The following is a 14,702-nucleotide window of genomic DNA, read 5'->3' as shown; positions in this document are numbered from 1 at the left end:
GTGCTATGACTACATACAATGCAGTCGCAGACGCACCCTAGCTCCGTAAGGGAGTGGTTGCACCACTCAAAAATAAAAACTCTCCCTGTGATGAGGCCACCTTTGTGGTTGTGGCCCCAAGCGACCGCTTATATTGCTTATGCCTAGAACCGGCCCTGTGTGTACTGGTGAGCAGACGGGCAGCTGAGTTTTGTACGTGTTGTAGTTTGTTGAGGACTTTGGAGGTGGTGCCATTGAGGATACTGTTGCAGTAGTCAATCTGGGATGTAATGTGGACAATGTAACTACACATCCCAAAAGTCTACCAAAGATGTCCTGTATTTTTATTTCTTTAAAAGTCCCTACGGGGCACGGTGGCACAGTTGGTAGTGCTGTCGCCTCACAGCTAGAAGGTCCTGCATGGGTTCGATACCCGCTCGGGGCGCTGTGGGTGCTGGCGGCGTGTTTCCTCCTCCGCGTCATCAGTGCCCATACCCGAAGGCGGGGTTGGCGAAAGGGCCTTTCTGTGTGGAGTTTGCATGTTCTCCCCGTGTCCCCTAGGGTAGGTACCCTCACAAAAACATGCAGTAATCCTGGTCTCTAAACTGCCTCCCCCTGGCCAGCCGAGGAGCCTGATGGAGGGGAAAGGAACTGGTTGGAATAACGTGTTCCTTCCACGCGCTACGTCCAACCAGGGAAACTCCCCCCTGTCACGTGTAAAGGAGCAACTTGGACACTCAAGCATGAAGGAAGCATGAGTTAAGTCCGTTGCTCTCCCCAGGTTGGCGGAGGGTGTGTAGAGCCCAGGATCACATTAGATGATTGACACAGGGGTGAAAAATGGGTTACAAAATCGTGGGATAAAATATATATATATAAAGAAAGTCCCTGAATCCCTGGTTCTGGTCACTTGTTATTTTTCTTTTCTTTTTTCTTTCTGTTTTTAATGAAAAAGATATTATCCCCCATCCCCCCCAAATCAAATATCTAAACATAGAATCTAGAAACTTAAAACATGTTCTGGGGTGCACACAAAAGTCAGATTAGGCTAGATATTAAGATGACCCCAGAATTGTTTTAAAGTAAAATACCAAGAGTAAACATTAAAATAAAATATGATTTTGCACTATAACAAACAAAATGAGAATGATTATTACAAAAAAATAATACTGATTTCCACAGCTAACATCTACACACTTTTTTACAGGCTATATGCTATACATCAAGTATGGGACATGGCCAGATGAAGATCAAAAATAGATAAAAAAACATCCGAAATTTCAATGAAGAAAGTATTTTGTACCTGTATGGACTGGTGTGCAGGCTTCATACATGGTGGTATTCTATCAGAAAAAGCCTACAGGGCCATCTGAAATCATGTCAGGCTCCTACTTGGCCTCACCCCCTGAACCCACCTCACCCCTGCCCACTTTGACAGGCTGGGATGGCTTAGAGTACAGCATCTTGCAATGGGTCTGGTCCACAAGATTCGATACACCACCAAGATACCCATGTACCTGTCTAAATACTTCCTTAATGTAAACGAAGTCCACACCCACAACACCAGAGGGAGTGCAACAAACCATGTACAACCCAGATTCGGCACAAACAAGGGACTAAATTCTTTTCGCTCCTATGCCACCAAAATGTGGAACGCCCTACCAACAGTCATTAAGACATGTGAATCCCTTGACTCCTTGAAATCCCTTGATTTTCCCTCACTGTATATTGTATCTTTTCCCTTTTTTGCTTCCCATATGATGAATTCCTGTTCTGTTCTTTACCTACAGAGAAATGTCTATTTGTATGTCTCTAAATGTTTGTATGTCTTTATATGTTTTGATGAATTGAACAATGTGGACCCTGTTGTAAACAAGTGTAATGCTTAATTGGGTCGTCCACTCACAGTTGACAGTCTTTGTATTGAGTTTGTGCTTAAAATGTACTGTAAATTCTACAAACTGTTAATAAAGATTTCAATCAATCAATCAATGTTTTCCACTCTTATGACTAAAGTCCTGTTTTTATAGTCCACACTGACACAATACGAAATAATTTCTATATAGGCCCTCATCTATTTCAATATGTTTGGAATTTAGTAGAAATTATGATAGGCATAGGCTAAATCTACCCTTAAAATATAGGCTTATATTTGTATCCATATTTGCTCTCTATAGTAGGCCTACTAGGCCTATGCCTCAATATTTTTTCCAGCTGGTAGGCCTACAATTGTCAATGGAAAATTCAGTCTGTAAACCTATAAACAAATATTACTTTTATTTTTAAATTGTTCCTATACAAATTGTATAGTACAGTGTTTACTACTGTTTTTCTATTCTTGCACAAGATCCATGTCGTCATGGAGAAATTAAGTCAGATCAGTTTGTCTTCCTATAGAATTCGCAGTTTGTTGATAATCAACTCGGGCTCAAAGATCAAAGCCACGCCCATTCAAGCCATTATCGCACAACAACGACGCTTTAAAAGCCAGATGACCATGACTGACTCGATCACTACACACCGCTACACACACGCACATGCGTTTTAAGTGATTACACGCCCACCTTTCCGGTCATTTTCGAGAAGCGGTTTCAGTGTAGCAGCATATGGAGATGGCAGACCAAATGGAAAGCCAAAAGAGAAGAGTCAGGAGCACTGAGGAATTAATATGTAAGTGTTACGATCACCTATTAACACTGGCCTGTCTATAACGTTGTATTGACCTAGCCTATTACATTTGTATTGTTTGGAACGGAAAGTTACAGCAAAATATTTATAATTTAAGTCAACAGGGCTATAGGCAACAACAACTTGTTGGTTGAGGAGTAATCGTGTTTTATAGCGTTGATTACTTTTCTGGACAGAACTCTACCAACTCTATCATAGCCACACAGTTACAGTGTGCATGTGTGGACCGGACGATTATGCCGAAGCCGTATAGCCTAGCCTACTCTGCTACTCCATTCTATATTCATAGAGCTAGGCAGCAGGCTATAGCGGTGCCAGATACAGAATAATCATATCACATCACATGACACATCTGTGTGTGTGTGCGCGCGCGCGCGCCTCGCGGTGGTGCTGATTACGGCGTAATTACATGATGTTGCCTGTTTTCATTTGCTGCTGGGTAACAGTAGCCACTTTCCTACAGATATGTATTTATTTTTCTTATTTAACATAGCGAACCGGTTGGACAGGGTCATGTGGAAGAAGAGCCTCATAACCTATAGTAAACAGCCTGAGCCTATATGCTACTATAGGCTATACTGTAGAATTACTACTATCTTGACTACATTATTTTATTTTGCTTTGTTTATCATTAACAGTGGTCATTTTTGGAGGCTTATGCTTAAATTCCAAAGGTAGCCTACTACAAGGACACTGACATGTCCACACATTTTTTCAAGAGTCACAGTATGAATCCCTTGTGATTTGTGAAGTTCTGGGGAGAATTGTCAGGCAGAATTCCCAGAGCTTACTGTAAAAGCCAAATTATTATCTTTTGTGATAAAGTATTGTCTTTTGTGATCACGTATCTCTGTGAGAGTGATATTTCCACACTGGCATATATACCTGAAGAATATGTATTGGGCTAGCTTAGGTTGGAGACAGAAAATTACATCATACTCTGTCCCTGTCTACCAATATATAATTAGAGACAGACATGGACCACCTGTAATCATGCCATAGCCATAGAACACTATAGTGGTTCATGGACTGTTAGTTGAGAAACAGTGCACTAACTAAACGATCTGGTGACCTAAGATAACTAGTCAGTTTTTTGTCTTCATGGAATTAAAACATGTATAAACATTGTTTATCACACACCAAATCATTTCTAGGCCCTCATTTATTTAAATATGTCTGGAATTAGTAGAAATTATGAGAGCCATAATTAGATTTTACCCCTCAAATTAAAATATTTTAATCCACATTTACTCTCCTATATAGGGCCTACACCTCAATATTAGACGTTTTCCAGCTGCCTGCCCTGGTAGTGTCATCTAAGGAAAATACAGTCTAATCTGATCTGATGAGATTCAGTTTCAGTTCAGTTCTGTTTATTTTTGTTTATAGTTCAACATCATCTAAGGGGTCTCTGTGCACTTCACAACAATAACACAGCAAAAAACAGCAGTAAAAACACAATAGCGAAGAAGTAAAGCATAATACAGTGTCAATTGGCTGACATACAGTAAGTATCATGCGATAGGACACAGCTATAGATTATCACATTCAATTTTTTTTCATCCAATGTATTGTCAATGTATACAGTAGATCACATCAAGCTGCCTCACGCTACAGAAACAGGAGATAGTTCAGTTCAGTTCAGTTCAGTTCAGTTCAGACTTTATTGTCACAACACATTACAAGTAACATGGGTGAAATTTGGTTGTGCAGACACTCATTGCAATTACGGGGATAGAGACAACAATCAGAGTTACACCAGCTGCAGCCATATTTCGGCGCTGCTATATACTTCTCATAGCATCGTAGCAAGAGAAGAGGCTCCTGCCCCTATATGGGCCTCATGGCTCGGCAAGGCTATACTTAGGTCACATTCATACCAGAGAGCTTTGCTGCGATTAAAACGAATCCTGCTGCGCATTGTCAGAAAGTGCGCTTCGTTTGGCAGGTGTGAAGGCTCATTCGAATCCTAATGCGCAGCAAATAACCGCATTTTACTCCGCCCAAAAACGTGGGTTTCGCTTCGCTTCGAATCGCACTTGACTGGATAGACGTGGTCGAATAAGGAGACTGAAGCCCTGATCGAAATGAGGACGTGTACATTAATCAATTGCTTAAGAAAACACATAAAAACACTGCAGTGTATTATAGCCTACATAATATTCTGTCTGTCTGTCTGTGCATGCCGTAAACATGGAGTGCTGTCACTGTGTGGGACTGGGGAGTTATATCAGTGCGCTCATGCAGCGCTGTGCTGCATGCCCAAAAGAACAGTGTGTGGCGGCTGCATGCGTAGAGAGAGAGAGAGGGGGGGGTCCCAGACGGCACGACACATGCACGTTATGAGTGTAATTTTATCACCATAGATTTCACTGTGTAGGCTATAGTTTATGAATGGAACACATTGATAAAGGTCCCCCCTGCTGCGTTTCCAATTGCTGCGAATGACAGTGTGAAGGCAAACCGCAGCCAATTAAATATGCAAGAATCCCAATTACCCCGCCCATACGGATCTGAGTCTACCGAAGTATTAGGTGAGAATCTGACCTTACTTACTTATACTATTAGACCTAAATTATTCTATTTTGTTCTTTGAAATTGCACAATAATAAAAACCCATTACTCCATGTCATGATGACATGGAGTAATTCGTCAGATTGAACTCCATTGAAGTTTGTTGATAATTAGCCTCGGAAACCCAGACGTTTTTATTTCCAGGGAAAGTCTGGGTCCAAGTCCACTTCAAATTGGCATAGAGTAGCGCAAACGTCGATCACTCTTTGCTGATTTCTGATCGTCTGCACCTTTGTTAAATTGACGCACACACGCACACACACACACACACACACACACACACACACACACACACACACACACACACACACACACACACACACCAGTCCTCTCTCTCTCTGTCGCTCTAATGCAGTTTCTCCCAGCGGATCCTGCCGGGAGCTGCCTATGCCATAGAAAGCATAGGTGAGTTCCACTTCTAGGCTAGTTAATAATCAACTCGGCCTCAAACAATCAAAGCCACACCCGTTCCAGATAGAGCCATTATCGGCGCATAACGATTAACGACGCTTAAAAGCTAGCAGGTGATCACGACTGACTCACTGCACGCGCGCGCACGCACGCACGTGATTATACACGCCCACTTTCCCTGTCATTTTCGTGTAGCAGATGATGGCAGAGCAAATGGAAAGTCAAAAGAGAAGACTCGGGAGCACTTACGAAATAATATGTAAGCATTTCGATCACCTATCTAACCCCTATGTTACGTTTTATTAACCTATATTTATTTATTGGTATGGTTTGGAATGGAAAGTTAGTTACACAAAAGTACTTCTTGAAATTGTCAATGGGTTATTATAGTTACTACCTATCTACTGCTCCCCTCACAACATTGACGAATGACGACACATGTTAGGTTCTTTATAAACGGGGCGGGGCATTTATTTCTTCCGGCATTATTCTCATCCCGCTCAGTCATCATGCCTTGAGAAAACAATAACAGGACGTAGGCTATCAACAAATTGCAACATTGACCAAACAAATGAAATACAAACATCATAACGTGTGGAAATCAAATGCGCAAGCATATCAGTAAACACAGCGGCAGGAACAGTAAACATCCTATCTAAAAATAGAATACCTCGCTGGCCGTTGGTTGTGAAAAAGAGGTTCTTCGTTTCTTTATAATGTTGTGACTTGTGACGTCTCTTAGACCGTCTCTCCTTAATGGCTTTAGACGTCTTTAGTAACTTAGCAGCGCGATATCACACTAAACTAAAGTCAGCTTTAGTAGCCTATAGTCACTAGTTAGACAGGTTTGTTTACTTTTCACCACCTGTCCTGTGTGCACTGCAATGATGTGCAATCAATCATGCATCAATCAATAATGGTCCGGTATGTAGTGCTGGCAGCTACAATTAAATTATAAACTCAATTATTTATTTATAGGCTATGAAAATACTATAATTATTCAATGAATTTTAGTATTTTATAGTAAGCATTTTAATAACAGCACTTCCCACCAAAATCACTAATTATTTGAAATGTGGGATTTTCTTGTAACCAAAATACAATTATGAAAAGAACAAATTTAATGTTTTGAACTTTAGTGAGTGTGACCATAAGCATAAGTGTGTGACGTCTGTGGTTTGCTTAGTAGGCCTAGAAGTGGACGGTAAGAGGTCAAGTGGGCACCGAAACCAACTGGGCAGTGGGGACCAAAACCATCTGTGTGCACTAAGGACATCTTCGCACGTGTGTAACACCCGGGATTCAAACTCTGGTCTTCCGCGTGAAAGTCCAATATCTTAACCACTAGATATCCCTATGGACCATGGGAGATATTAGACTTTTGAGGCCATTAGGCAGAGGCTGATCCAGAGCCACTGCTCCCTTTTGACCTCCACCCACGGGGAAACCCGATCCGGGTCACAGCACCAATGTAACACCCGGGATTCGAACTCTGGTCTCCCGCATGAAAGTCGGGCCGGGGGAGATATTAGACTTTTGAGGCCATCAGGCAGAGGCTGAGAGCCACTCTGCTACACTTGCAACACAGATGCATGTGTACTATGAATGGCTCACCTTGAGCAGGTTAAAGATGGAGTGCCACAATTTTTGTATTTTTCCAGTTTTTCATGTGTCTATGAGGTGACAGACAGTACTTCATTAGACACCCTGGAGTCATTTTTATGTGATATGGTGTATTAACTTTGTATTTAGGGTTTCTTCCTGGAGGCTGAACCCTTGACAGTCAAACGGGCCAATGAAATAAACAGTAATACAGTATAGTGACATCACACTATCAGCCCATCCTCTAACCCCTCCCCCTTTATCATACAACTACAGCTGTGGGTGCGGCTTCAGTTCAGGTGGATCACCACCCACCAGGCAAACCAGGCATACTTAATGAACTGGTGGGCATGCCCACATAAAAACATTTTAACAAATACTGTACACTTTTGAAAAAAATTATGATCATGTTTTAGGGTGGAATCTTTAAAAATAAGTTTAAAAAGTAAGTTTAAAACTTTAAAAAGTATTCCGACAGTGTTGGGGAATAGAACTACACGCAATTAAACTATTACGTTTAACTACAGTTTGGCAGTATCTTAGTTAAACTACATTAATATTTGCCTAGTGAACTAGCTAAAAAAAAATACTATTACATTTTCTTGTCGTTTTTATCTATAAAATGTTTGGGCAATAAAAGGAGTAGTTTTTATTTATTTTACCGTTGCTTCTACTGCAACTGAACCTGCTTTAAACAGTAAACCTTAACCAGCTAACCTTTTTTCAGCTATGAAAAGCATGTACAGGAAATGTATCCATCTGACAGTTACCACAACAAAATATATTTTGTATTGACCATTAAGTGAGCTGGGAAAGCATTTCCTCTCCGAGGACTGAAGTCCAACTCTGAACAGCGCTCAGTGGGTCAATGGAGTGGAATATGGAATATGGAATATCCTTCGGGACAATAAAGATTATTATTATGGAGACCCAATCGATCTCCAACTCCGATGTTGCGTATTTTCCCCCTGGACCCCCCTGGGGTTCAAGACGTTAAGTGAGCTGGGAAAGCATTTCCTCTCTGAGGACTGACCATTAAGTGAGCTTGGAAAGCATTTCGAGGAGTGGAAAATAAGTATCCAAAAATACAAATACTGAAGTAAATGTATATTTTGTTTTGTTAAGTATTCGTTCACGAAATACTTCACTCTATGGGATGTTTCCCTTTGCGGAGCAAAAGGGCAGAAACTTCATTCATGAACTCCCACAGCCATATGCTCCTAAAATATGGCCTGTGGGTTTAAGAGCGATGACGTAGATGCCCTGCTTCTCGAAGCATCTAGGCTGCCTCTACGTCACAGCGCGCTCATTCGCTTTTCTTCTGCCGAGCTGAAAGGACAGACTTCTGTTACTAAGTCAAGTGTTTAGGGCAATTAATACCTTATAAATCGGACAAGAGTGCAACTCGAGTACCGTGAGGTTCTTTGAGATTTGGCACTCCGTACCACTATTAACTTTTCATATATTTTAGAAGTCTTCCCTCACAACTTTGTTTTCTCTTTTCCTCCATCTAGCTGACCAGACAGGATCAGGACTGGGATGCTGTGGCTGGATAATTGTCTTCTTCTCTGGCCTCTTTACTGTGTGCCTTTTCCCCATCACCATCTGGTTTTGTTTCAAGGTGAGTCAGTTCATTGTGTCACCAATGTGTTTTGTACAGTTTTCTGCTTTGTTCAGACTGCTGGTGAATCCCATTTATTTCTGATCTGTAGTACGGACTGTCCACACTATTATTTGTAAGTGGTTGCTGTGGTAATGACATAACGATTTGGGCATTAGTAAAACAATTATACTCTGTCTTACGACACTGAAAATAGCGGCTATACAACTTCACAACTCGACACGTTGTGATTTTGTAGATCATCTATTTTCTGAGAGCGTCACGGTCCTACGACAAAACCACAGAGGCAGGGTGAAACTAATTACTGAAATGTTCCACAGAACACTTCGCACAAAAGGTAAGAGGGGTTCTCAACCTTTTTCTTTTTTTAAATAATCTGCGGACCCCCAAAATAATTTGGCAACCCCCCCCCCCCACCCCTAGGGGCCGCGAACCCCAGGTTGAGAACCCCTGCTCTAGGGCACACGGTTGGAGACCATTGCCAGGTTGTACAGGTTGTTCCCTCTGAGCTTAACTGGAGCACCTGCAGAGCAACATCTTACTTACACACTGGGTAAACTGTGGTCACCATGACCATGCACGCCAGTCCAACCCTTTGATCATATCAGAAGTTATGGCCTATTCAAATAATCTAATCTAATAACTGTCACGTAAGTAATTGCAGTTAGATTACTTGGTTACAGTGATAATAATGAATAAATGTTGTTTTTGCACATACATTATTGTGAACACATCTAGAGTAATAAATGTTGACAAAATGTCTACAAAAAGAGAAAAAGTAATAACTATAATAAAAATTACAATGTATACTGACATGTTGACATTGAAACATGTCTGGTTTTCCCTGGCTGAGAAGTGACAGGCATTATGATGAATACAAGATAGGCCAGCTAGTCCAATGTAGGAGAATAATGTGTAGTGTGTACTGTATGTAACAAGGTACAGAATGTATGCATGTAGGTCTACATATTGTATATGATGTGTGCATTTAGACATTTGTACACTCAGAGTTAAATCCAGCCTGGTAGCGCTTCCAGCCTTCCAAGTGTCCAAGTTGAAATTATTTTAGCTCTCAGCAAGCAGAGGAAAGCGCCTCGCTTCCACGCGCAAGGTAAATGCCCAGCGCAACGCCAAGCTGCTGGAGTTTCCAAAAGCGTTGCACTCTCGTTATAAACAATTAAAACATGCGCTGCACTCCGGGAAAAATATCTTGGTGGTGGACACGGTGTCAAGTGCGTTATTATATACAAAGATTTGTTCTGCGCACCACACGGGTGCACATTAGAGGGAACATTTGTTTGTATACTAAAGCAGATGTTTGTGTCTCTAAAAGGTTAAATCTTGTTTAATCGTGAATCTCTTGAATCTTTGTATTACAGATTGTGCAGGAGTATGAGCGTGCTGTCATTTTCAGACTGGGACGCATCACAGACAGGAAGGCTAAAGGACCAGGTAATAATAAATAAAAACCCCTTTAACTTTAGTCTTGAACTTTTACCCTTGTACTGCATGAGGATGTTAGGCTGCACTGTATGTCTATCAGAAGACAGAGAGATCATTATGATATAATAATCTCTTTAGTGTTTAAATGTAATCTATTGCGATCATTTATATATTTGTATTCCCTTATTACTGCAAAGCAAATCAGTTTGAATTTTAACTTTTTGAACAGATATATATGCAGAGATGGTCTATCTATGACATTATCCAGATACATTCTAGTGAATTAAATAAGGGATAAACAGGATATTATTGTAATAATTGTAACCTTTTCCCGGTGATGTTTTCAGGTCTTTTCTTCATCCTGCCATGCACTGATAGCATTGTTAAAGTGGATCTGAGAACTGTCTCATTCGACATCCCTCCACAGGAGGTACAGTATGGTCAATACACACGACACACTGTGCAGGCAAATTGGAATGCTACTTTGACCACTTAAGCCCTATATAGTTAATCATACAATGAATCGTGAAAATAGCCAAGCTGCTATACTTTGGGGGGGGGGGGGGGGGGGGGGGGTCACAATATAATTACCAAATAGGGATGCCAGGGTGAAAATGGTTGTATTCAAAAGTGTTTAAATAGATGTTTACTGGCTACTAAAGAACAGAATAATCTATTGACAGATCTGATCTGAAAAGTTACACTGGTTTAGTGATTTATCATGTAAAAGTTGCTATTTAAAACATCACTAAAATGTGAATGCTTTTCTTTGTTATAGTGTATTTAATAAGATTATACATTATTTGACTACATAGTATAACCCATTAAAACCAGGAAAGCATCTGTGTAATTTTTTATTCTAGCCTTGGCTATTAAAAAATAGCAGATATGCAAGCTAGCGAGCTTGTACTGTTGTACATCTGCTATTTCTGAATATTTTTGAGAACTACTGATTTAGAAGGCATTAGTAGAATTGGCCTCGGGTCTTAATGGGGTAATATAATATGTTTTTGTAAGTTTGGGTCCAAGGGAGACACTACAAAAGTTTGGCAACTGTAGATTGATCAACTCAGACTCACAGTCACACCTTCATCTCATGTGGTCTCACCCTAGATCCTGACCAAGGACTCTGTCACCGTAAGTGTGGATGGAGTGGTGTACTTCCGGGTCAGTGACCCCATCTCCTCTGTGGCCAACGTGGCCAACGCAGACTACTCCACGCGTCTGCTGGCTCAGACCACCCTCAGAAACGTCCTGGGAACAAAGACCTTGGCTGAGCTCCTGTCTGAGCGCGAGAGCATCTCTCACAGTATGCAGGTACAATATACAGAGCCCTACCGATACATCGGTCATTATTTGACTTTGTTTTTTAATGACTTTGTATTGGCACTTACGTAGCCAATGTGTCGTGATTTTTAAATAAGCTTAATTGCAATTCAAAAACAAGTTATTTTTTCTTCACATTTTAGAAACGTTCGTGAAAATGTTTGTATAATGATCACATACCCAAAATAGGGATGGCAGGTTGAATGTTGTTAATAAAATATGTTTTTCAAATTGACTAGAAAATGTTGCACTTTTTGGCAAAATATCGGTCAAAACATTTGTATTCCGGTTGGACAAGTCTCCAAAATTGGGATCGGCCGGACCTAACCACTTGGACTTAAACCACCAACCTAAAGCCGGACATCAAAACCTGAGTAAGCTCTGTGTCTGACCAGTGTAAAACGTTGGAACCTAGAACCCCTAAAAACATCTATATGATGCCCCCTGGAAGGAATTATGAGTCTAATGCATTCAGATTACAACAAAATTAAATGTAGTTGCTGTAAGCAGTGTAGGATTTTTCTAAAATGGTATTTCTCCTAACCGTACACAAATTATGAATCAGTCTTCTGACTCCAGTGACACCAGTTATCTTATAGGATTTATTTTATTGGTGGACATACTCATTTCACTACAGTTACATTTGTATCCACAACATCCAAAGTTCACATCTAAATTACTATACGTTTTTATTATATGTTGGACATTGTTAGCCAACATTTCACTTCACATACTTGTATAAGCATGTGACAACTAACACCTTTTGATGTTGATCTGCTTTGACCTGTCACCCACCTGTTTTAAGTCCAAAGTTTGTTTTTTACTGTCTATTGGTTTCTACAGTACATAGGCCTTGCACTGCACAAAATCATAACACTGCCCTCTGTTGGTCATTTGCATCTCTGTGATTTTACACAGGGCATAGCAGTGGGTGTGGTTTTCTGGCTCCACTGAAAAATCAGCCATTCCGTTTTCCCAAAGAGATTTACAATTACCGTATTTTCAGCAGAGAATCATCAAGCCATCCAGGATCATGGTGAATCATGCCCATAAAACCTTTATGTGAGAAATAAAAATCAGCTAAACAAAGTGTATTTAAATGTAGTATATCATATAATTAAATATTATTTTTTCACAGAATCAAAGGTTTTATGGTCATGAATCACCAGGATCCTGGATGGCTTCATTCTAGGCTTAAAATAATTGATATAAATATTTTTGTAAATCTCTATGGGAAACATGAATGGCAGATTTTTCAGTGGAACCAGAAAACCACTGGTAGCACTGACGAAGGTCATACGACCGAAACCTTTGCTGCTTTTTTGCACCTATCACTTTGAGCACAGTAGTTGAGTATGCCTACTTAATGAGCATGATAAAATAAAAGGAAAACAATATTATCTTAGTCTCTGTCTAAAGATCATCCAAGTTTTTGTGGCGTGCAAGTTAGTTTTCCAATCCCATAATCAATGTATACTGTAGCTACTATATTGCGGCCATACAACACATGCCAACTCCTCATTCATACTCTTGTGAGAAATGTCTGAAAGTGATCACATTATTTAATATTTTTTTTCCCCACAAAATCTCATGTATCATAATATTGCCAAATAATTATAATAATAATAATTGCCAAAATTATGCCAAAGTCACATTGGTATGATAAATGTAGAAAATTGCAGTGATTTCGGCGTACACCCACTTTTGCGTGAAAATCACATTGATAAATGAGGGCCTAAAGTTCAAGAGGTTTTGATCCAGCTTTTTGGAATACAAGGCACCCAACAGAGTATCTTTTTCTAAACAAGTCAAAAGTGTGACCTCAACATTATTGCTTTAATGCATGATTCTTGCTCTCTTGTGCAGACAACCCTTGATGAGGCGACAGATGTCTGGGGCATCAAGGTGGAGCGTGTGGAGATTAAAGATGTGAAGCTGCCCCATCAGCTTCAGAGAGCAATGGCTGCGGAGGCTGAGGCTACAAGAGAAGCTAGGGCTAAGGTACACTCACACTATATACAGCATAATATGCCAACAGCAAAGAATTACACACATGTATACCAAGTACCAACCACCAAGGAATAATATCCATATTTTGTGAGTGGTGTCGACCGTTTCAAATAATTGGATATCTCATTTAATATTGGACTTCTCTCATCGAAATGAAAGAAGCCCACACAGCCTTCTCATCCTAAAGCCTAATTTATGCCCTGTCGCACGACGGTGTTGTGCACCGAGAACGGACGAAAATACCCGGCCTACAAAGCTCACAAAGCGTCGTGTTGTGTGCAATTAAGTATGACTCTGGCGCAATTGTTTCTTTCTCCGTCTTCACGTATAGGTGATTGCGGCTGAGGGGGAGATGAACGCGTCCCGCGCCCTGAAGGAGGCTTCCCTGGTGATCTCAGAGTCTCCGTCTGGCCTGCAGCTTCGCTACCTGCAGACCCTCACCACCATCGCGGCCGAGAAGAACTCCACCATCATTTTCCCCTTGCCCATGGATGTCATAAGTCACTTTATGAAGAAGTGAAGATGATCCACTCGCCCAGTCCTGCAGACTCATTGGCCATGATGACCCTCTCAGAATTGCTAATTCTCTACAGCAGTGACTAACTTTTTGTTTATATATCAACGACCCCCATTTTGATATGCAGTAGGGATATTGTTTTCATTTATTTATTTTTGAGTGGTGCAACCACTCCTACATCCAGCTTGCAATGTCCGTGTACCTGTGTACCTGTAACTATGAGCACGAGTATGTGACTTATTTATACCAGTAGGGGCGCCAGAAACAGAGAGGGTAGGTGCTGTGTCTCTAATGAGAGAGAGAGAGAGAGAGAGAGGGAGGGGCGGGGGAATTGCACCACTCAGTTCACACGTGTGTGATTTTTATTTAATCTCAGGCATTCCAATCTACACTGTACAATGTTCAGTATTAATCTGAGTTACAGACCAGTAAGGGTCTGTAACTAATTATCAATACTTAGCTGGGGTCCCAGACCCCACCAGTGCTCTACAGCAACTTCTTCTTGGGGGAAATGATAAAAATGAATTATAA

At 40.8% G+C, this 14,702-nt stretch overlaps 1 protein-coding gene across 2 annotated transcripts; it reads left to right on the top strand.

Moving 5' to 3' along the window:
• Positions 1-2,487: 2,487 nt before the first annotated feature.
• stoml3b (stomatin (EPB72)-like 3b) lies at positions 2,488-14,317 on the top strand. 2 transcript variants are annotated; one of them, XM_083762660.1, is made up of 7 exons: positions 2,488-2,649; positions 8,769-8,875; positions 10,255-10,327; positions 10,666-10,748; positions 11,432-11,635; positions 13,511-13,645; positions 13,986-14,317. In XM_083762660.1, the coding sequence occupies exons 1-7, from the start codon at positions 2,586-2,588 to the stop codon at positions 14,172-14,174; spliced, it is 855 nt and encodes a 284-aa protein (XP_083618786.1). In that variant the 5' UTR covers positions 2,488-2,585; the 3' UTR covers positions 14,175-14,317. The 2 variants fall into 2 exon arrangements, with proteins under 2 accessions (XP_083618786.1, XP_083618787.1); XM_083762661.1 differs by lacking the exon at positions 2,488-2,649 and adding an exon at positions 5,820-5,911.
• The last annotated feature ends 385 nt before the right edge of the window (positions 14,318-14,702 follow it).

Source organism: Protomyctophum parallelum, assembly GCF_964188405.1.
Source record: "Protomyctophum parallelum genome assembly, chromosome: 1".
NCBI classification, from domain to species: Eukaryota; Metazoa; Chordata; class Actinopteri; order Myctophiformes; family Myctophidae; genus Protomyctophum; species Protomyctophum parallelum.
This window is presented reverse-complemented; position numbering and strand designations above follow the sequence as displayed.